Below are 25,226 nucleotides of genomic sequence, written 5' to 3'. Positions count from 1 at the left end.
TCGGTTTCACATATTTCTTTATATTCCCTTCAAACAGTTTTGTGTTTCTCATTAAGTAACATTCTACCACTCCATCGTGATTAAACCGACATGGTGACCTCCTTTGCCCTGAAATGCTGACGAAAGTGTTGACTAAAATCTAATCACTATGCTCAAGCATCTCTTGAATAGGTCCTTTACCCCCGACTTTTCAGGAGGAGGAAGAAGAAGAAGCAGCTTTCGTACTCTTCTTGATTCAGGCGCCATCGGCGAGGGAAAAGGAATGTGCTGAGGAACTACAATTTCACCGCCCCTCTTCTTCCCCTTTCCCCCTCCCTCCTTCAAAAAAAAAAAAAAAATAAAAAAAAAAAAAAAAAAACCACAAGGACACTTTTGATGAGATTCGCGCGAAATTTTCGTGAATGCCGTGTCAGATGCTTCATTATCCACGTCAAAAAACACCAAGTGGCTCATTAAGAGCGGTTGAATCACCGACGGCTAACTAGCGTCACCTCTGATCATTTCATTTCATCGTTCGGGGAACGCTCGCAAAATAGAAAAAAAAATAGAATCTGAAAAAAGGAATTACATACCATAAATGGCGATCATACGTGGCTTCTTCTCAACAGATGTTCGGTTCGAGTTGTTGGTTGAGAGGGGAGTCAAGGAGAGGTGGTTACCGGAGGGGAGTTAAGACTAAGTGATAAGTAAGGGGGGGTATTGGGGGAGGGATGGCGTCGCTGGATGTTGGAGTCACAGTTGGACGACTCGAGTGGGAGGAGCTAACCTAAAGACACTTAAACCTAGTAAGCCTTGGAGTCTCCGTGCATTCCGACAGTGGTGCCCGACGCAGAAGGCGACCGCTGGAATCGGCTCCGTTGGGTTGGATCGGGGTTCGAGTTCTTGAAGTCGTACAGAAGTAACTGATCGAAGCACCATGAACAGCTTGACGAGACTCCGAGTGCCATCGTCTTCGTTGAGGATGGTGTCTCTCCTCTGGGTGGCATTGGCTATCGCTGGCGCCGGATTTCAGGTAAACGCGACACTGTCTGCTGTGGTATTAATCTAACTCTCTGTCAGCACAAACATAAATTAAAAATACACACTATATATACGAAGATATCGCCTTTTTCTTAACTAGCCTCTTCTCTCATTATACCATCACCCTCTATATTTACATCCAACTTCCTATAAAAGCAATTGCTTCCATTATTCTGTTATCTATATCAACAACGCTGCTCGATCATCCTGACTTGCAAACTCTTATACCGCTAACTATGCTGACACCTACATCCAGTTCTCTTAATAAAAAAAAACTCTTTAGCAGACTCCGTGGCTTCTTCTCATTGTCACAAAGTAACTTCACATCAAATGAAAACATCAGCCACCTCACAATCCTTTCACAACCCAGTCTGTGACCTATACTTCTACAACCTACCATCCACTCTCCTAGATTGTTTACAATGTGTTTACTTCCATCATGAAATTTCTCACTCTTGTCTTTACACCTTTCCAGTTCTTCCCCTCGTAATCCCTCTGTCTATCTTACTTTCTCAGTCAAAATACTACCATGCTCTCTCTAAAATATATCAAGTTAAGATATCATTGATCCTCACGTAGTAAATGTTGAGAGGCTTATTTCTTAACGTAAATTTGTCATTCTCTAGTTCCCAAGGGCTGCAAAGTGAATATGAAGCAATATATATATCCAATGAACTGAAGGTAACAGAAGTCTAATGCGGATTCACACAAATCAATTCTCTTTTGGAAAATCAGTTAAACTGATTGAACTGAAATAGACAGGATTTTCTTATTGCTGATTATGCAAAATATGTTGTCAGAAAACTAGCGATAATCGGGGAACAAAAAAGTATTGATCTCATGGAAATGGAAGCAAATATTCAATTGAATTACGAACTCCGGTTAAACGGATTGATGTGACCGCGCCATTCGCTTTTAAAACGAAACATTCTCTCCCTGCCTTTCTATTTCACGGATAACCTGACTGTTTTCAAGATACGAATTTACCATCACTTACAAAACGAAACCCATTAACTCTCTTCAATTAAGCTGACAAGAGCTTAATTTCGTTAGCGATGTCCGTCGGGTTCTTTGGAAAATCATGGAAAGGGCCAAACATCTTCTAGACAGAGTCTAGATAAATGAGCACTCTATTACTGACGCCATGTCACTAGTAAAACCAAATCATTGCGGTCTTGCTAAAGTCTTACCCAGAGACGCCTTAAACGAACAAAACTTAAGGAGCAACCTATTTTACGTTGCTTTTGACTAAGCTTGTTCTCTGCGTGGACAAAGAACAAAAACAAAGAGAGAGAGAGAGAGAGAGAGAGAGAGAGAGAGAGAGAGAGAGAGAGAGAGAATAATAATAATGACCACATAGACAATGAAAATCATTTAGGAAAAATTGAGGTTAAGAGACTAATTATTCCGCGGAAGAGCTTTTACTGTCTTAGCAAATAAAAGATCTGTTGAGTATATAGGTCTTTGCACAAGAAATACGTAGCGACTTCTGAAAATGACACTGTTTACCTTGGTAAATATATTAACCTTATACCCCACTCGTAAACACATTTAAAAAGCAATTTATTTTTGTCATTATTTAAGTATAGCTTCGTTTAACCAGACCACTAAACTGATTAACAGCTCTCCTACGGCTGGACCGAAGGATTAGATTTTTATTGGTTAATTAGAAACGGAGCCTCCAGCTTCTTGTGGGATCCGAACCTCATTATATCGGGAAATGAATTTCTGATCACCAGAAATAAGTTCCTCTGGTTCCGCATTGGCGGCAGCGGGGAGCGAACTCGGACTAGCAGATTGATAGGCGAGTACGCAACCCACTCGTCCAATGAGATATACGCAATATATATATATATATATATATATATATATATATATATGTGTGTGTGTGTGTGTGTGTGTGCGCGCGCGTGTGTGTGTGTGCATTTATGTTCATAAGTGTGAGTGGGGGTACTGAAGCTCATTCATATTTTGCTTGTGTATATACGAGTGGCTTTCTGAATGTATATAAATAGTTTCAAAGGATTTAAAGCGTTATCATCATTATTATTATTTTACTCAGTCCCTCGTAAAACGAAAGGAAAGTGAAATGGACGGATGTTGTTGTACAGTAGGTGAGAGTTGCAGTACAATTGTTTATGCTTTGCTCAAGGAAGTTAAGTATCACTGGTTCTGGTCTGCATTTGGAAGGGTTGCCGCTAAGAAAAGCCAGATGCCTTCAGTGTACGAGCACGAGTACCTTGAACATCCAAGGAGACGGTGTGCGTCTAGTAACTTCATCCCAATGTAAATGTTGAATATTAGGAGGGTAGACAGACTGGCTAAAGGATATATATATATATATATATATATATATATATATAATATATATATATATATATATATATATATAGATATATATATATTACATTATAGAGCGAAACCTATGACAAATTACTCCGGAGAAAATTACGGGGGAAAAAGGGATGACGACGAGGTAACGAGCGAGCATTTGATTAGAAAACACTTATGTCCGTTAAGAGAATTTGTCTTGATTTTTCAACGAACTCGGAGGAAAAAAGGTTCGTCAGAGAACAAACTGATAATTAGTATTTGAAACTCAGACTCTTTAGGTGTGCGAGTCCATAATGACAAAGCACAAAATTCTGGCTAAAACGCACTTATGATTGTTAAATCACGAATAAAAAATACTGGTCTAACTACAAAACATTGAGGAGTTTTATTTCAGCTGACAAAGCTTTGCACTACCAACAATAAACTTCGATTGCGCCGTAATAACCGCCATGGCAGTAAATCTTGATCGATACATTATCGACATCTAAGGAACTCGAACGAAGCAAACGACCCAAGGTTGGTTTTCCACCCAAAAGGAGGTTCACGATCTTTTCACCGACTCAAGTTGGAGATATGTTTTGGTTAACGATGAATAATAATTTCATCTCGGCGTCACAGCGTTCATATTTCCTGCTTATAGGTTTACTGTGATTTTATCGCTACGATTGGGATAAGGTTCCTCTCTCTTTATCGTATCTCTTTCGTTCTCCTAACTCCCTCTAGGCCTAGGTCCGACGTCAGCAGTCCGCTGTCAGTCCTATCCGACTCTTGAAAAGAATGCCAGTTAGTTGTAAAAAAAAGAAAATGAACAGCTAAAAACCTGATATTAACTATCTAGTATGTATATGAGTATTGCTCGTGAATCCCGAGGGTTGGCAAGTGCAGAGTAGTTTTCCATGGTGACTTTTCAGCCTTCGTTATTGGCACCACGAGAACTCGATAAGTCAACATCGTTGCATTAGAGTTAAAATACAATAAACAGAGAGGAAAGGAGGACGAAGAAAACGAGGATACGAGTGAAGTGGAGGTGATGGAAATGCGAAGCTAGATAAGAGATAGACCTATGCTGAAATGAACGCTATTCTGGTCTGACGACTCACAACTGCATAGTACCATCGAGTACCGCAATCTCATATATCTGAAAAAGAAGAAGAATCATAAAGAGAGTGATACCCTAAAATTACTCTTGAAATAAATGCCAGTCTCACGCCATTTAAAGCAGTAATTTAACTAATTATACTAAATACGAAAACTGATGTAACAGAACGAACTAGAAGGCCGTGAAGTCGTTCTGAAGGTAAGACAGAAAATAAAAAACGAAGCTACAAAAGAAATATTGGGTGAGCTGTAAATATTCTCGAAAGAGAGAGAGAGAGAAAAAAAGCGACACCAGATGTTTTCAAAGGTCGTTAATTAAGCGATGTGTCTGGTCCCGAAACGGTTAATCTTAGGCGTCAAAACCCATTTAATATTTTCCATACCACAAACTCATCTAAAAATCAAAAATATAATTATGAATCCTTAATGAGAAAGAGAGCACGAAGTATTAATTATTCATCTCATTAAGGTCTTAATTAGGGAGCCTGCTTACATTTCTGGAATGTGGTTGCCGATCTTTTCGAAAATATGCGGTTGGCGATATATCAATTAAACAAATTAAATTCAGTCTGATTATTGGCGCCTCCTTGGAGACGTTGCAGGATTAAACATATTTCTAACGTCTGTTGACATACATTTCCTCATTCCCTTTGTATATATGATTAATACAGTTTATTAAAACAGGAAGTCAGGAAATTTAGGTCAATTTGACATATTCCAGAATCCAATAAACGAGCATCATTGCGTCCACAAACTGAGAAACAATACTTTCAATTCAATTCATGCAATATTCCCATTGTGATTTTTTCATGACCAGGGGTATCATCATTCATAACTATATAAAGGCTGATAAGGATTAGCAGATGAAAATAGGCTAATTCCACCTGCCCATCTCATGTTGCCAATGTCATTCCAAGCGGCAAAAGTGACAATAATAGAATACATTGAAATGGTGAAGATTAAATAAAATACAAATGATTTAGACTAAATGAAATCAAATCAAATGCAGAAAACAAAAATAAGATGAAAGGTAACTTAACAAAATAAAAAGATAATTCAATTAAATAAAACGAAATGGTGTAGATTACATAAAACAAAATTAAATGTCAGTTAAATGAAATAAAATAACATTAATAACGATTATATATATTTATATATATAATATATATATATATATATATACATATATCTATATATATATATAAGTCATATCACATTTCCGTGATTCATATACATATATCGATATATATATATATATATATATATATATATATATATATATATATATATATATATATATATATATATATATTATTATTATTATTATTACTATTAATAGACGTCACAAACATACGAATGATTCCAGGTAGCGACTGCATTGGAGGATGCCGCCCGAGCAGGACCACTGGAAGCCAGAGAAGACCAGAAACGACCTGAAGACGAACTGATAGAAGACCCCTTTGAGGTGGAATTTTCCGAGCGTAATCTAGAGAACAGCGTCACTTACGAGGAAGACCTGGACGACGACCAAGGATTAGCTTTCGAGGACGAACTGGAGGACGACACGCTCACTCAGCAGGACATCGAAGACATCAATGCAGCTAGGGATGCCCTCGAGAGGATCAAGATGGAAGCTGGAACCAGGGCCACCATCGCAGCTACACCGAGTATGTACGGTTTATACATAGGTCTACATGCACGCGCGCGGACACACACACACGTACACACACACATTCACACGATAAATCCCTTCGCAGTTTAAATTTTCCTCCTTCCCTTTGTATATATGATTAATACAGTTTATTAAAACAGGAAGTCAGGAAATTTAGGTCAATTTTACATATATCCAGTATCCAATAAACGAGCATCACTGCGTCCACAAACTGAGAAACAATACTTTACTCCTGATTTACAGTAATGTCTAGAGGACAGAATACAGAACGCAATACAGAATTTAGTCTAAAGGCCAAGCACTGGGATCTTTGAGGTCATTAAGCGCTGAAACGGAAATTAGACAGTAAAAAGAGCTGAACAGTTTAACAGGAGGAAAACCTCGCGGTAGCACTATAAAGCAATCGATAAGAGAGTGAAAAGTAAGACGGTAGAGAATACTAACGGAGGCACAGGATAAGGAATGAAAGGGGTCGCAACGGGGTCCCAAGGGAGGCTGCAAAGAACCTTAAGTGTTACCTACAGTGCATCACGTGAGGTGCACTGACGGTGCTACCCCCAATGGCTTGAGAAAAGGGACGAGAGAGCGGTCCACCTTGCTGAAACTATGTTACTTGTGGATTAAGAGTAGATCAATCTTACACTTTTAGGCCCAGGAGTACTACACTAGCCGCTCTGTGGGGCCACAGAATGGCGTCGGTGTGTGGCGGAGATGTGGCTTCCCATAGGTTTTAATTGTTCATCAGCCACAGTCGCTTGCCACTCATGTGCTCTACATTGCTTATAAAGAATGGAAACCTATGCGAAGCCACCACACTCCTGCCCTGAAACACCTTTCACTGAGAAACCGTCCTTAAAGTGACTGACCTGGCTACGAGGTCTAAGCATTCACCTCTAAGGTAATCCACTTAACGATTCTTAATGGCCTTTCAATGCCGATATATAGGCCGAGCTCACTGAAAGCCTGCCGATTGCAAGAGACAACATTTTATCTTAACAGCATCATAGGTGAAACTTTGTCTAGTTTTTCATTAACTAGGCGTTGAGATCTTAGCTGAGTAACATTAGAGGGACTTTAATATTGAACGATTTCGCGCGCGTGTGAATATATAATTATATAGTATATATGCTTATATGCAAAAATATATTCCACAGCAATACTCAAGTATAAATTCCAAGGACAGCTTGTTTTTGACAAGTTACTTAATTTGAATTTGGGAAAAATGCGTAGCGTGCAGCATGCAGGTGCGAAGTGAAATTAGGTGTTGGCGCGACAGCTGAATTTCATAATTGATTTTCGTCCGAATTTCGTTTTTGAACTGAAGTTCACTTGCGCGTGACTCTCGTTACTACATTTTCACTCAGGTGATGACTATCATTAGCTGGTGGATATCAAGGCGTATTACAATAACCACGAAGTGTCTGGTGGGCTGAACATATCTGAAAAAGGAATTGTTAGACTTATTAGGTCTCCACCGTGATGGCATAGCAAATGACACTAACTCATGTACATGATTATCGTTACTATATTTCCACTCAAGTGATGGCTCTCATTAGCTGACCGATACCGGGATGTATTAAAAGCATTAACGAAGTGTCTCCACCGGTTAAACTTCAACTGAAAAGGGGACTGTTAAATTTTATAGGTCTAAATTTCGACGGCACAACAAAGGGTACTCAATCACTCGCGTTCACTTTACCCTTGATTATCGTAACTATATTTTCGCTCAGATGACGACAGTCAGTAGCTGCTGAATATTGGAATGTTCTATTTATTTGGTTTTATGTCCAGCCCTCCGCAGGGATGATTCCCTCTCTGGCGGGCCCTTGTACGTTTTTAAAATAAGTTGCTTTTTATATATCATAATGTCTTTTAGTGTTTTGTCGTCAGTATCGTAGCTCCTGCAGAATAGGAGACTTTAGTTCTTTTGTAAATTTGCTTTCTTCTGTATGATCTTCACTTTAGGCGGTATTTGTTGTATACTAATCTTGGTGCACACTGTACAACTGCTCTCTCCCCTGACTTACAATTTGTTCTGGTTCAAACAGCCTATATGCTTTACTTGCATGTCTGACTATAATATTCATTTTAGGTCTAAAGAGGTTAAAGCAGTTTCACAGATATGATGGTTCACCATATTTTGGTGCTTTAAAGACTGTAAAACTTATTTTGTATTCTATTATTGCTTTTACAGGGAGCCAATGTAGATCGATCAGTTCTCGGGTTATTCTATCACAGGAACGTAGTCCTTTTATTAATCTGGCGCCTCTATTTTGTGCCCCTTGCAATTTTCTTAGGTAGTTGGGGAGACCATAGTATATAACGCTGCAGTAATCAAGCCTGGAAAGCATTTGATTGCAAAATTCTGTTTTCAGAGTATCTTCGTTTAGGTATTTTCTAATAAATGCAATGTTTCCAATGTGATAGTTACAGGTTTTCACAATATGCAATATATGGTTCTTTATCGATAAACACTCCCAAGTTCCTCACTGCTGCTACAATATTTATTGTTGACGAAGCTATAGTTATTCTTTTGAAGTGTTCATATTTTCGTAGTACATTATCAGATCCAAATAACACACTTTCAGCTTTGTCTTCATTTAGTTTCAATTTCTGCGTCGACATCCATTTTTTTTTTATATCTTTCATTATTGCATCAATTTTTACTAGTGTCGTCTACTGCCTTTTCGACAGGAAAATAGAAATGAGTATCATCAGCACTCAGCATAGTTTATACTTAACCTTGTGCTTATTTAAAAGTCTAGCTAGTTCAATTGTGTAAATGCCAAATAGCAGTAGACCCAGAACGCTGCCTTGGTGAACTCCTTCCGTTAGGTCTTTCCTTTCTGATATAACCACTGTAACTTTCCTGTTTTCTAAGTAGCTTTTATAACATTTGTGTACATCATCATCGATGCCACTGCTCTCAGGTCTTCAAGCAGCAGATTTTGGTCAAATGTGTCGAATGTTGAGCTCAGGTCGAGCGTAACCAGGATGCCAAATTTTTCATTTGCTATAATTTTTATCATTTATAATTGCGCACAATGTGGACTCTGCTGAGTGTCTTCTTTTTTTTCTCTACATTTGTTCAAGAACTACCATCTCTCAAGGTGCGTCCACACGGTCGAACAATGTCCGACAGACAAAAATTGTTACCGGTTAACAATTGTCTGCCGGCCTTTGCTTTGTGAGAAGAGTAAAAACAGTGTTATACAACCTCATATGGTACCACTGTTTGTTGCCAGATATACGTCCATCGTTTCAACGCTTATGACGTCATCCTGCTTCGCCTATGATATGGTAACAATGTTTGTCCGTCGGACATTGTTCGACCGTGTGGACGCACCTTTATAAGTTTTCCTTTATAGTCCGGCTTAATACAAGCAAGTTTTCGCTATTTGGAAAGAATGTCTGTGCTAAACTCATTTTGACAATTTCAAAATATGGCTCCCAAAAATTAATAGTTTTTTGCTTCTTTTAAACCCCTTATGGGAAACGAGTCATTTTCACAGTAGATGTGTTTTGCTTTTCTCATCATTTTTTCGAAGTCATTCATGTTCAATTCTTCAAACTTGATGAATTTGCTATTTCTCGTGATCACTGGGAGATCTGGAGGGTCTTCCTTATCTAGACTATAACATTCTTTCTATTTTACTAATTTTATTTTGGGTTTAAGTTTACCATTCTCATCCACTGATATATTGCTGATTTCTTGAATCTACTGTTTTGTCTTTTCTGTCTGGAAATCTTACCAATAAGAGTCCATCTCTTGTCGGTTTAACCTGTTCAACCGGGGCCGTTATTTTACTCCAAAATTGCATCTTTTCATTTGCTGCTGCCCTCTCTTCGTTCGTAGATTTGATTAAAAGCACTTTTTTTTGCTTTAGTGAATCAACATAAGCTTTGTCCAGGTTTGTCATAATCTTTAAATCTTTGTAAAACTGTCAATTTTGGTTTAGTATTTCATCAATGTTGATCATTACGTCACTCATTTTCTGAGCCGAATCCTAAATCAACTTTGCTAATATCTCTCTATCTGCTTTTATTTTTTCAATTCCATCTTCAATGAGTTTTTTGTCTGCTCTTTGTTCAGGCATCTTGCAATTGTTACAGATGTACAAAATGTTGTCACTCCGAAGTATGGGTGTGTATTTCTCGTCAATACCTGCATTTCTGTAGTGGAACCCTGTATCACATATTTCACAGCAAGTTCCTTCGTCATCAACTTCCTCGATTTGGATTGACTCATCCTCATCCAGTATTTTCTTTAGTGTTCATCTTTGCGCGCTGCTTCAATAATTATGAGATAACGTTCGTGTGATACTTTGATCTTTCCTCTACTTGATTTAATTTATACAGTATTTTTCTCTTTTTCCTTCCTCTTCTTCGTACTCATTTTGGAACATCGCACAAGCTCTGCACTTTGCACGGAGCACTCGACAGACTGAAAAGGGGATTGCTAGACTCATAAGCCTAATTTTCTACGTATAGCAAAAGACACTCACGCCTCTTTATTATCTTACTTTATACGCATCTGAAAGATAACAGTTTCTTAAAGGTTTCTTTTTCCAGGTACATCGACGACTGTGCAATCCGGGAATCAGTACACAATCACCAGCCACGATGGTTTCGGAGTGACTCGTTATCCAAACCGATATGCCAGGAGGTGGTGGTTCTACAAGGTGAGGGACTGAATTCCTTACTAATGTCTCTTTTCCGTTTGGTTTTGCTGAAGTTGAAATCAAACTGTGAGTTTTATGCATTTCTAAACAAAATTACTTCAAGTGGTTTAATAGCCTGTAAGTTTTAATAAACTGTACCATTTCATACTGAACAAAATTGGGCAAGATATAGTCAGTGCTGTAAAGATTTGAAAATACATAATTCGTAAAATTTCAATCAAAGTTACGTGAAGTAATGAAGTGTGAGAGCAATGAGGGCTTTCCTTCACAGTACTGTCATAGTTTTAGTCATACAATTCCCTACTGAATTAGGCCTATGATATGAATTCATCCTCTACCAGTTGAATTAGACTATGATGAGAATTCGGGCATCTGACGGTAATCTTGTTCTTCTCTTCCTTTCCCAAAAGGGGACCAACATCCAGTACATCGTGATTAACTGCCCCTTCTTCAGGATCCAGTGGTCAAGGAAATGTCGCAAGGATAAATTCGGTGTTTTCAAGGAGCCTTTCGTTAGAGGAATCAGGTAGAGTGCTGCTTCATGGCGCCCTCCATCTTTCCAGTACTTAGAAATATTTATGGGAATTTGTAATCTTTTTTTATCTTCTATTCATTTTGCAGGTATTATATCGGATTTGTACTAATCCATAACATTATTTCTTAACTATTTCTTTTTTGTAGATTTTTTGGGCAATTGCTATAGAACATTTGCTAGATAGTTCATGTAAACACTACGTAAATTTCAATTTTGTTTACTAGCTTTGTTTGTTTATGCTGATTATGCAGTAAAATCTGCACGGATATTGTGATGCAAAAATTAAAGTAATACAAATATCATAGCAATTTAAGAAACTTAATTATTTTTACCTGTCTTCCTATCGGTCCACGAGAGATCTCAGTAAAGTATTGTGGATATTTCCTTCCTTTCCATTCTTAAGATATTCACATTCAAATTCAAAAGCTTTCTTTCGGACATAACTGGTCATAGAACTAACAGTAGATTTAACTAAATAATTGAGTAGCTGTTCCCACCGTCGGGTCTGACACAGTTACGAGTTCTCTCAACCTGTCATATTACACATTAGTCCAGTGGTTTCCAACTTGTAGGGGCGCGCCCTCCTGGGAGTGCTCGAAGGGCTGCCAGTGGGGGGGGGGGCGCATGTTTGATGAAGGGGATAAGTATATCTGGAAACTATTAATTATGATGGAATTAAGAATTTCAAAATACTGGGAAAATATTTCAGCTATAAATACGAAATTTAGTTGTCTAAATATATTATGTGTTATAATATAATATATATATATATATTATATTATATTATATATTGTGAATTATTGACATGTGCCGACTATGCCAGTAAATTACAGTATTTAAGGAAGGGTGGGGTGGGGGGGGGGGGGGGGCGGTGCGCAGAGAATGAGCCATTCAATGAAAGGGGGGCGAGAATTAGAAAATGTTGGAAACCATTGTATTAATCGGATAACCTGGACGTAATTTTAATAGAAGCATAGCAAATACCACGCGTAACATTCTTCTTCTTCTTCATTAGACGTTGCGGCCAAATCCACGGATTTTGGAAGAAATACGATGTAGGAATCAAGGTTGTTTTCAGGACAGATCGGGCTGTCAGACGAGCCGGATTTACCTGCGTTGTTTCTGGCATCCGTAAGTTGTCATTTGTGTGTGTGTGTGTTTGTTTGTATGGTGTTTTTATGTTGCGTGTAACCAGTGGTTATTTAGCAACGGGACCAACGGCTTTACGTGACTTCCGAACCACGTCGAGAGCGAACTTCTATCACCAGAAATACACATCTCTCACCCCTCAGTGGAAAGCCCGAGAATCGAACTCGCGGCCACCGAGGTGGCAGGCCAAGACCATACCGATCACGTAATTGAGGCGCTTTTGTGTGTGTGTGTGTGCTCTTTGAGATTCAATTAAACTGATAATATTCAATATTTAAACGGAAAAACTCGTAACCATTTGATATTCGTCACTATCAAGCCTTTGACATTGGTTTCTAGGGTAATATTTCTTGCAGAAACGGCTTCTGCTTGGGACATTTTTGTATTGTGCATATTTAATGTACACTACAAATGTGTATTGTATTTTTGCATAAATTAGCGGAAATTATATTCTCAGCAGACTCTCTGCACATTCCTCCCATGCGTCCTTTGGGGAAACAGACTGAACAGCGGCCATGCCATCAGTTCCCCATTCTGCTCTGAAAGGGGCATGTTCGCCCACTGCCGCTGCCTCTGTGATCATGTGGTTCCGCAGCACTGCTTTTGATCCTTGTCTTAATCTTTATCTTCTGCAGAAAGGGCTAATGGTACAGAGGTCAAGAGGTAGGTGTGAGCTTCCCTCGCACTTGTTGCTTTGCCTACTAGAATACCATAATCCTGCTTCTCCTCTTTTAGTATATTAACAGCCCTTGGTGCTGTCTTGGGTTTCTTTATAGGTTGAAGAAACTGACACGATCGTCTGCTCCCTTCAGCCTTTCCTCTATAAACTTCAGTAACAAAATCTCCCCAGTCTCAGTGCAATGCAACAAGGCTTTCACAATATCGTTTTCAAGGGCCTCACCAGTTTTGAAATACCTTGCCACACCTGGTGCAAATGGATCCATGTACTTGCACAATTGATGAACCAGTGACTGCACTGTTTTTTCATGTTCCTTTTCTGCACGTGGAGCTGTTTCTTTGTATGCTGAATTTGTCATTAGATTTAACTGCTCTTTCAATGTTATCCTCACTTTTCCCGTCAGATGAATTGTTCTGATAAAAGCATCCTCTGCTTTTAGCATGTGCTGAAGCCTCCTTGCATCGGGCCGCCCCTTTCTATGACCTCTCTGTTCATAGTTACATCAGTTATGAAGTCACCATGAACTGTGGAGATGGAGCCACCTGTGATATTCCCTCTAAACGCGCTCTCTTTTCATTCTGTCCATGCCGCAGGATTTGTTCGTGGTAAAGCTGTAAGAGTCACACGTTGGTAAGTAAGGTACCCTGCATAACTGATATGTGCAAAAGCAAAAAGTTAAGAAAGTAATACTCGTCCCGTATGCAGGTGTCTCTCAGTCTGTAGGCGTATCATTATCTTCAAACAGCAATCTATTCTGAAACCAGGTTCCGTTAGTGTGATGTGTTGTGTCTGAACGTGTAAGGGTCTGCTGCTTCCTATCTGAATTATACATTGTGACATGCACAGCTCTTCCTTTCATAAAAACGAGGTGGCATTTTTCGTTAAGACTGTTTAATCACTTGCTGCGCCCATGTGTTATTCAGCATATCAGCATAGGACTCTCCATGACCACACTTATTCAGAAGTTTGGTTGCTTCCTTTGATCCGGTAAGTCGAAGCTTTTTACAGACATCTGAGGTGTACGTAAGCAAAGACTCCCAGTCACTAGCAACAGACCAAACCTCCTGAGCCAAAGATGTACTGGCACATCTTTGGCTCAGTAAGCACATTGCCCTGGGCATTCTTTGGAGATTGAGGGTTCACAATATAAGCAATGCCATTATAAAGGTATGCCATGGGCCCAGGAGAGCACACACTTTCATTCATATATGTGCTATGCAATGATGGGAAACACGGTACTTAAATTACGAAATTGGGTAAAGTACACGATTACCAACTTTACTGCAAAACATGTTTATACTTTGGTATTTTTAATACATGACTTAATTAAAATGGACAAATACAAATTACTGTTTATCTGTAGTAATTCATGTACAAAAAGGTAAATCAAATAAGATTGAAGAAAAACTTACTGGTGGCGCATTTCGTTTGAGCCGTAATAATAGTTTCTTTGGATTTGCATAATGAATGCCAATTAATAACAATGAATATGCACAATTATTATCCCGTAAATATGATCAACCTGAAAAAGACACTTTCCATATATTTACCTCAAATAACCACCAAAATGCCATCACTAAGTTCTTTAAAAATAATTTTCCGCTAATTTATGTAAAAATGAACATTATCTCATTAAATATGCACCATACAAAAACGTTCAAAGAAGAAATAGATTCTAAAGGAAAATCACCCTGGAAATTAATCAACGTAAAAAAAAACAACTTAGTATTGACGAATATCAAATGGTTACGAGTTTTCCCCGTGTATATTTTATAGAAATTTTTTATAGAAAATACCCACTGATATAAGGGATGGATAACAGTTAGTCTTTACTCGTAGAATGGAATTAAATGAGGGAGTGCAAATGTTTCAGAATTATCGTTCACTCCCGTTTTCTTTCAATAATAAAAGGGACGGGGGGTGGGCAGAACGAAAAACGAGCCGCTCATTTCATGAACCTTGTTGTTTTTTGCTCTCTTCACAGCTTATCCTCCACCAACGACGACAGTCACAACGAGCACATCTACTTCAACGTCGACTACAACAACGAGCACAACAACGACTTTCGCTCCTGGGTGTCCCGTCAGACCAACGGTACCACCAGTCAGGACTGTGGTGACATGTGAGTGAAGATTCGAACTCTCTGGCGCAAATGACTTCTCGTGTTTCAGAATCAAAGTATAAATTTCAATTACTGAATGACTGCTGGAGTAGACGGACTGGATGTGCAGAAATTTTATTATTGTTGAAGGACATTCAAAGGAACTACTCCGCTTAGCAGGGCTCCCCAGAACGCTACACCTCACCACGGTCTAGGTATACCTAGACCGTGCACCACACTTGACTTAAAAATGTTCACCAATATTATCATTAGTAGTGTAGCAGACGTTGAACCAGAAAGTCTTAAGTTTCCTCTTGAATAAAGCAACGCTGTCCAACGATCTGATCTCTTGAGGCAGCCTATTGAACGATCTAAGCGCAGCAATCGCAAAGGCTTAAAACCAGTCTGCAAATTACATCTCGACTCCTCCAATCTTCGATGTTATGTCTCAGAGTCATAACTGAAGCCGTTTGAAAGTTACGCAATAATCGGTTGACATATACAGGCTTTTCATACGGTAGGCTTGAAACACACATAATTAAACTCAATCAACGATAAATGGGCATGCCAATGTAATTCCCTAAGAACAGGCGTTACTTCTGTCTCTAGGAGATATTTCTTTAATAAGTCTGGCTGCTTTATTAACAATCCTTTGCATTTTCCTCAGTTGATAATCAGTGAGTTCATAATACATTGAATTGCAGTAATCAAGTCTACTAACAACACAGATCTGAATTAGCATTCTCTTGACGACTCATCCAAGTATTTCCTTGTAAAAGCGATGTTCCTTAAACGGAAACCCGCAGTTTTGTAACTTTGTTAATTTGCTCACTGAATGAAAGATTGTGATCCAGGATACACCTAAGTCTTTAACAGAGTTGCTCACAGTCAGTGAAGTACCATCAACCACAAGGCTCTGAATATTACCCAGTCTTCAAAGATCACCCTTTTCTCTCACAACCCGACACTCAGTTTTATCCTCATTCTACTTAAACTGTTTCTTTTCCATGCATAACTTTGTCCTTCATAACAGGATTCAGTTTTCCTTCTGTGTCAGCAACATCATTAAATGTCAAATAGAAAAGAGTATCAGCAGCAAAAAGTTTGAAACCAATACCATGCTTATATAAAATGTAAGACAGTTCAGTTGTATACATACAAAACAAAACTGTGGCCAGCACACTTGCCGGGGGCACACCTCTTGACAGTGCCCAAGCGCTTAAAAAAAAAAAAAAAAAAAAAAACTTTCCAATTCGAACGCCATATGTTCTATTCTCAATATAATTCTTGACAATCCAACTCTTCTCCATCAGTGCCAATAATTTTCAAATCATCCACCAAGAAGTCATGGACAACTGCATCAAATGCAGCACTCAAATCGTGTAATATTAATATACAACTTTTCCCGCACCCATTTTCATAATCAAGTTATTCACTAAGACACATAACGCTGTTTCTGTAGAGTACAGTTCTCTGTATGCAGACCGCTCTACAGGAAAAATATTCTCTTCAAGATGTTGTAATAACTGCTCTAAAATAACTTTTTTATAATCATGGATAAAAATGTTAAGTCCGAGACCAGCTTGTAAGAATTTAGACCGCTTGTCAAGAGCACCTTTCACTATAAGTTTCACTAGCGCCTCTTTTCTATTCATAGGAAATGTTTTACTACCAAAAGAAAGATTAATAATTTCCAGAATAATACCAGTCAAATATGTAAAATCCGCCTATTAAACATTAACCATCGGCAATGGGGTATTCGCACGTTACGTAGGCTTCACCAAGCTCATAATAGATTTAACTTTCGCTGTGTCCCCTTTGCGAAATCTCCAGCGCTTGCTTACCCTCAACTCAGGAAAAAGAAAGGATGGCAACAGTTGGTTACCTCCTCCAGGAAAACTATTTACTACCTGTACAATCTTGCCATCAAAGAATTTCAAAAACCCATCTGCCAGATTACAATCAGAATCCATCAAGTAATACATTATTTTTCTTATCTTATTGCCTGTCGCGTTATCAAGAATTTTAAACAATTTCCTTACATCAGATCCCGACTCATTAACTTTTCGCATCCTTTGCCGTCTCAAACTATTCTCAAGGTTCTTAGCATTTTGACAATCTTGAATATAGGACTAAATAAGAATTCCTTGCAATGAAATAGTAGGAAACGGTTGACGAGAATAAACGATCGGATGGTATGTTGGGGCCGGGGGGAATAATTACCATTTGAGTGCACGCATTGTGATATCAACGAAGCTCGTAGATTATTGAAATTAAGATTTTCGTGGGGGCGGTAATTTGAACTGGTTTTTAATTATTTCTCAGTGGATGAAAAATTGAGCAGAAAACTACCACAAAATTAGCACCTTTAAATTCCAATCAATCGTCTTCCGTTGGGGGAAATGATGAGCATTCTAATGACGAGGCTGAAGTGGTGGTATTTCCTGCTCAGTGTTTAGTCAGCAGTTAAAGGCAGGACTTGCCAATGGTTGCTAATTTGTTTTTCTCTGAAATCGCTACCTATTGTTGGAAATGGCTTCAGGAAAAAAACATGTGAGCTTGATCCAAATGAATAGCGTTCATCCTCTGAATATTATAATAATAATAAATTCGTGAACTGTTCTATTAATTCATTTTCTCTCTTCGTTCCCGCAGCTTGCGCCAATATACAACCCGGTTATGACTACTGCTCATGTGTGAACGTATGTATACATTTTAATAGAGTAATGTAGGTATTCCACTGCTACTTTTGACATATGATATTCAGTGTTGTAGCCCCTAAACCAGTGGAAAAGTATGAACATTTAATTTTCTCTCTTTCTCTATGCAGTTGGCTGGAGGAATTTGCCTGACATGCTACATTTGCACAGCTTGTGATATGGAATTCTTCGCTGTGCACGACTTTTCGTACGTAACTTCGACCTTCTTTTGAAATGTTTACGAGAACGATAATGAATTTATACATAACAGTTACTTGATACATCATTGATTGGAGTTAATAATATATCTAGTCGTATGTTTGGGTATTATTTTAGTAATGTAGCTTTTAAAAGGAAGTTATCTGAAGTACGCGTGACTTCCAAACACCGTAGTAATGCCTCGTATGGTCACACACACATTTATATATATATATATATGGTATATATATCTATATATATATATATATATATATATATATATATATATATATATGGCCGAGCGCACAAATAAATAAATTAAAAAATAGAAACTTTCCCAATGAGATTTGAAGGCGTAGGATTTCTTCCGGTGTAGGACTAGAAATGTTCTTGCAAAACTTATGAACGGAAGATTCTCATCTGTTACTCTCTGAGAAATGATAGGGCCATCAGGTGAAATATATAAGACAATTAACAATATATATTTACAAGATTTCGCTGAGGGATATACTTTCTTTTCTCTGATAAATCCTGCGTTCACTTCTGCACACGTAGTTCTCCAGATCTATTTTTGGTACCTGCATTAACTGTCACCTTCCTTCCTCCAGGGGTACCAACCTGTACGTGTACCTCCACTTCAACTGCTCCCAGTACCCCATTGATGCAAAATCTCTCTCGTTTGGTTACGAAAATTACGTCAAGGGCTACGTTGTATGCTTCCCGCCACCTTCCCACGTCATACTACCTACCTACCCAACCTCCACCACAGGCGTCATCGTTATGGTGTCGGTCAGTTGGTCACTCGTTTCAGTTTATTTCTTTCATTCACTATTTTCTCCTGGATATTTTGGTTCCATGTGGGTCATATCGGCACAGCTTTTGTTGTTATCTTTCAGTGTCGGATCTTAATGGTAACCTTTGTTATTACTGTTCCTTTTTAATATACATATGTATGTATATATACATAGAATACTATTTATATATATAGCAATGACAATTCGTTTTATCCTTAGACGGCATGTAAGCCCATGCGAAGGAAACACGCTTACCATCAATGTTTCGTGCTGACGTTCAAAATGATAACAATTGATGATAGCTGTTAACATCCCTCTCGTATTTCAGACCTGCCCGATAAGCTCCTCGATAAACGTGTGTTCTGTGTTCCAAACCAGCGGCCGAAGATCCATTTGGGATCAGTCCATTCTCGATCAATCCGCCCTCATGCTCCATTCGAAGACTTCCCGGAGCACAGTGCAGCAAGAACGAGAACTCCTAAGTCTTGCTAACATAGCAAGTAGCGACGCTTTGGCTATTGTCGGGGTGAGTACGAGGCGTGTTGTGGATTTAGGCCAACTAGTTCTATCCAGATATATTTTGGCCGCCATAAAAATCTTGTAACATAAATCAAACAAGTGTTTGTTTCACCTCTCTTGGTTAATTACCATTATTCCAAAGATTATAATAATTTTATAATAATAGCATCGTTGCGTTTGGCCAAGGAGTGAGTTTAAGTATAGCGTAGTCAAATTAAGTTTAAAGAAAAAACTACCTTGTGGAGTAAAATAACATAAAATAAGCTAGCTACCCTATGCAGTAAAAGCTTATATAAAGATAAAGCTACCTAATGGAGTCAAGGCTTATATATATCGTAAATAACGTAAACTGTAAATCATTACTATTATTTTCTTAACAAGAGTTACATTCATAACGCAATATTTAGACGGATATATAGTTCGATGGAATCTTGATAAATTATATAACAATGCAGCTAGTAATTCATTCATAATTCACAGACTAAACAAAAATTTACTTTTAAGATTTCAGCCGATCTGTCCACACTGACCCACCCAGAAGTCGTCAAAAATTTGACGGTCGTTGATACGACTTGCGAGATGTTCCCGCAAGGCCAACCCATCGACTTGACCAGCTTCACATCTCTGCAAATTCTGTGAGTTCCCGAGAGAGAGAGAGAGAGAGAGAGAGAGAGAGAGAGAGAGAGATTATTTGGAAATATGCGGTAGATATAGACAGAGAGGGAGAGACGCAGTGATGAAGATAATTTGGAAATACATCTACGTATGAGAGAGAGAGAGAGAGAGAGAGAGAGAGAGAGAGACTCAGGGAAGAAGATTATTTATTTGGAAATATATATGCGGTAGAGAGAGAGAGGGAGAGACGCAGGGATGTATATAATTTGGAAATACATATATGGTGGAGAGAGAGAGAGAGAGAGAGAGAGAGAGAGAGAGAGAGAGAGAGAGAGAGAGAAGATTATTATTTGGATTTGGATATATGCGGTAGAGAGAGAGAGGGAGAGACGCAGGGATGTAGATAATTTGGAAATACATATATGTATGGTGAGAGAGAGAGAGAGAGAGAGAGAGAGAGAGAGAGAGATGATTACATTACATGCTTTTCGCCAGCCGTTACGGTTAATAAACCACATTTTCCTCTGTTTATCAACAACAGGTCGCTCACTTTATGCAACGTCCCTTGTGTTCAAGTAAATTTGATCCTCACTTCAACACCTCTGGCTGATGCCAGCCAAGAGTGCATCGTCAGCGAAAGTAAGTTAACTGGGGTTCGGATCCCACAATAAGCTGTAGGTCCCGTTGCTAGGTGACCAATTGGTTCCTAGCCACGTAAAAATATCTAAGCCTTCGGGCCAGCCCTAGGAGAGGTGTTCAACAGCTCAGTGGTCTGGTAAAACTAAGATAATCTAACTGGGTTCTGCATTTACATCATATTTAAAATATCTGATGAGAATACGCAGCGAAATAATTCTATAAGTTATACAGTAATTTACAAAATTATAACATTGCAAAATACGATACCTCAAAATAATAAACTAAAATTGATAATATATAAAGTATATAAATATATAGTAAGCAACATATACAGCAACTTCACAAATATAAAAGTGAAAAGGATTTATTGAATTTTCTCGATATTAAGAGGATTATACATGGTATGCGTTTTGACTCGAAGATGCTAACTAAAATATCGATATTTTCCTTTTATTACAGCCTCTAATTCCACAAATATATTCGTGGCAGCAGGGAACTAACCTGAATCTTCCACCATGAACAAGATGTAAAGCCTAACTGCAGCCATAGGTACGAGTTCAGGATACGCCAGTCACTCTGATGAAGTAATACATATACATATACATATACATACATGCACTAGACTCTAGCATCATTCTGTAATTCATCTTGCTTGTTCCTTTTAACCCCAATGGCCTAACTTTGGTGACATTCACTGTCGACTTCTTCCTCGTGAAAATGCTTAAAAAAATTTCCTATTAGTTTTTTCTTTTTCTTATTTTACTGTTCTCAATCAGTATTGTCTTCACTCCACCCTTCATTTATGACTCATTTTCACAACCCACAATTTAACAATACAAAACAGAATATACAATATGGTACACAAGTCATAAGATAAAGTTGAATCAAATGAAAAAAAAAGTTATATTTTTTTGTAAATTCTTTACAGATGGGTAGTTACATACGCACACGTATCATTCAGAAAAGGAGTGTATTGTCAATTATGTCTTGTCATCATGAAATAAGTATCCAGTCAATGAAAAAATATTGTCTGCATGTAACTAGTATTGTGAAGCTCAAATAATGATAAAATATTAATAAATATTCCCTTTATTACAGACCCAAAGAAATAAGATATGCAGAACTAAGTCTTCAAAATATACCATACGCCTAAATAAAGAAAAAGCTACAAGACCTTACCTAAAGAAGCCACGGCACTAAATCAATGATCGAAAGAAGTGAATTTAACGATAATGACCCGAGTAGTTGATAATATCGTGAAAAGCCATATACGTCATTCAACCGCATTATGCAAGTCAGATTTGGTCAGTTCGACGTCATATACTTCTGTATCGGTGGAGGGAATTCCATATTATCCACATAGTTTTGAGTGTAATGTCTGTTCTTAATTTTTTTTCCTTGCTAAACAAGAGCTACCCCGCTGTCTAGCGTTGCGTAAAATCTACATGTAACCTCATGGTATTTTGATGAAGGAAATGGAGCTAGTTTGAAGTGCATGTTTCATTTTAAGAGATGAAACTGATAATTTTATTCACCTTTAACCAACGAACGTGTAAAAGTTACTTGGTGAAATCAGGGATATATTTTCCATCAAATGCCAGTGAAGTTACCGGCAGGAAATATGCATTGAATGCTTTTTCAAGCTAAATACATTATATATTGTTTACTGCATCCTCGGAAACGTAAGAGTTTTGGCAAAATTGTTAATTTTAAAAACAAGAAATTGTAAGAAAATGTGATGTACATAAATGGATCAAGATGTAATGAAGTATAATTCCTTTGGGCATTTTGCATTCTCTTTTTTGGTACAGTCATAAACTGTCTTCTGTCTTTAATATCCAATACACGGAGAAGGGTATTCTATTTGTAAAGGTTTTTATTTTCTTCAATAAAAGAATTCAAATCTTTTCAGTCTATGTTTTTCATTATCCTGTCTCAGTGAAACGATTCGTCATGATAGCTACGAATTAACATATTTGTTTGAATGGCCCCCAAAACCACACAAGATCAAAAGAAACGATTCGTCTAGACTTCTACAAAATAATTTTCCTATCTTTGACTCACACTTGATCGTCAGCCTTGTAACAGAGACACCTACACTTCATCTCGTTGATAAAGATGACATTCCCTGGTCGTCAGAAGCGACAACGACAGAAATCTCGGCAAATTTCTGCTAATACCTAAGCACGTCTTCCTTGGAGGTCGAGCCAACTTTTTTTTATGGTTTTTAATATGCTTTCGACGAATCTGACCTCCAAACCTTCGGAAATTATTCGTCTTTTGTTAACACTCCCGCCCCCACCACCCTGCATATTACCGAAGTGTATATTTCCTCGCCGAAAAGGGGCTGCTCGGCCAATCACAGCCCGGAAAAACAGTGACGTAGAATGACGTCATCTCCCTTTCTGCCAATCATCGGAGGAGGACCAATGATGTTGAAAAAGTTTCGTATATTTCGGAAAACCCATTTAGTCGCATTCAGCCCTTTGGCCATGTTTAAGATTATCATTTACCCCCCAGCTATATCAATTGTGATGTTCTTTTTTTTTTTAACTAAATACGAACTGCCATATATTTTATGTAGCTCAATTAGAAAAATAAAATCGAATAAAATGATAATAGGATATAAACTAATACCCATAGGGCCTAATTGATTGCTGAAGGAAGTTTCATTTGTCGGTATAACATTAAGGTCTGCACTTAAACATATGTTTCAATTTGCGGAAGCTTATCTCTAACTGTCTCACGAAGTCGATGTATGTCCGGTATATTGACGATACCTTCATAAGCTCCAGCACGGTGGAAGAGGTAGACCACCTGCCTTCCACGACCACAGTAGACTCAACTTCACCCTCGAACACTGCCATGACCGTCGCTTCCCCTCCTTGACGATCCTCATCGGGCAACAAGAGGAGCGCTTCGTAACACATGTATGTACGAAACCCACTAACCTGAGAATGTGCCTCTCTTGCAAAAAAAGGTATTAAAGGCAACCTTTTGGCATGTACACAATATAGCGCACACAAAACCGATCAGCCAGAGCCTTTATTCAAGGAACGTATTCAGAGTTCATTGTACATGAAAACAGAGCACCACAAGGAGGAATTCTTGGTCCCTTTCTTTTTAATTTCCTCATGGAAAATCTTACTACTTTGAAGCTCCCCAAAGGAGTTAAAAATATTCAATTATGCAGATGATGTCTCCCTGGTGTGTCATCAACAACCTGGATTGTTTGTTTGTATGGTGTTTCTGTTTTGCATGGAACCAGTGTTTATTCAGCAATGGGACCAACGGCTTTACGTGACTTCCGAACTACGTCGAGAGTGAACATCTATCACCAGAAATATATATCTCTCACCCCTCAATGGAATGCCCGAAAATCGAACTCGCGGTCAACGAGGTGGCATGCCATCACCATACCGACCACACCACTGAGGCGCTTATCAACAACCTGGAGACATTCAACTGCAAAAAACCAAAGAGCTCTCTACATGATTGAAGAAAAGTGCAAAGAACTGGGATTAAAAATCAACACTGACAAAAAATAATAATAAAAAAAAGCCATGGCCATCAAGCATCCACAAACACCCAAAAAATTTCTCCATTATGGGTGAACCTATTGAATGAGCAAGTGATTTCTTGTACTTGGGAGTCAATATAAATCAAAAACTGTCCCCGGCTAAGGAAATACAGCACCTAAGACAGAAAGCCCAGAGTCGAATAACTGTGATGAAAAGAATCGCCTCACTTCGACAAAGTGCAACAAGTTATCTCCTCAAAATGTTTTAACATTCAAACAACTCGGGCATTAATTGGCTATGCAGCACCAGCACTCACAAAAATGACACCTCCGCAAATTGGCTCACTTGAAGTTGTTCAAAACAATGTAATGAGGATCATTGCTGGTGTCCCTATGTGGACAAGACTCTGTCTACCAAGAGCAGAAACAAACCTGATCTCTCTCCAGTCCAGAATTGATCAAAGAAACACTCTGCTCATTTTTCAAAACCCTGAAAATGGGTAGAGACTGTCCCCTTAAAAACAAAATAGCAAGAATTCTCAATTTCCATGAAGAAATAAACCCTTCCAAAAACCATATGGGAAATCTTTTCATGATCCTGAGAAGAACAAATATGCAAAAAGAAGCTGCAGCAACCAAGAAGGAAGTTCCCTATGACAACTACAAAGAATCGCCCCCTTGGGTCTCGCTCCCCATCAACTTCAACTTCACTCTGCTCCCACTGAATAAGGCACTCTGCACACCTATAGTCAACTCAGATAATCGGCACAAATAGCCATAAACCATACCAATACTCCCAACATTTACTACACAGATGACTCAGTCGACAGGAATGTACCAGCAGCAGCTGTAGCAGTAGTCTCCACTTCCCTTAAATCAGTTGGAGACTAATCATGCGTCTACTCTGCAAACTGAATTCATTGCCATCCAAAAGGCACTTGAAGATTCCATAAACCAAGAATGTGATACTAC

The 25,226-nt window shown here is 38.4% G+C and overlaps 1 protein-coding gene across 1 annotated transcript; it reads left to right on the top strand.

The window, feature by feature from the left end:
- The first annotated feature begins 797 nt into the window (after window positions 1-797).
- On the top strand, window positions 798-22,646 carry LOC135210170 (uncharacterized). Its single transcript, XM_064242998.1, has 14 exons — window positions 798-1,012; window positions 5,819-6,119; window positions 10,697-10,806; window positions 11,217-11,332; window positions 12,357-12,472; window positions 15,154-15,291; window positions 17,926-17,972; window positions 18,101-18,177; window positions 18,776-18,956; window positions 19,290-19,487; window positions 19,985-20,115; window positions 20,637-20,734; window positions 21,194-21,283; window positions 21,833-22,646. Exons 1-13 carry the CDS (start codon window positions 917-919, stop codon window positions 21,232-21,234), a joined length of 1,650 nt encoding a protein of 549 aa, XP_064099068.1. The 5' UTR covers window positions 798-916; the 3' UTR covers window positions 21,235-21,283; window positions 21,833-22,646.
- Window positions 22,647-25,226: the final 2,580 nt, after the last annotated feature.

The sequence above is a fragment of the Macrobrachium nipponense genome, chromosome 39 (assembly GCF_015104395.2).
Source record: "Macrobrachium nipponense isolate FS-2020 chromosome 39, ASM1510439v2, whole genome shotgun sequence".
Classification (NCBI taxonomy): domain Eukaryota; kingdom Metazoa; phylum Arthropoda; class Malacostraca; order Decapoda; family Palaemonidae; genus Macrobrachium; species Macrobrachium nipponense.
The sequence above is the reverse complement of the archived record's forward strand: the minus strand, read 5'-3'. Positions and strand labels throughout refer to the sequence as shown.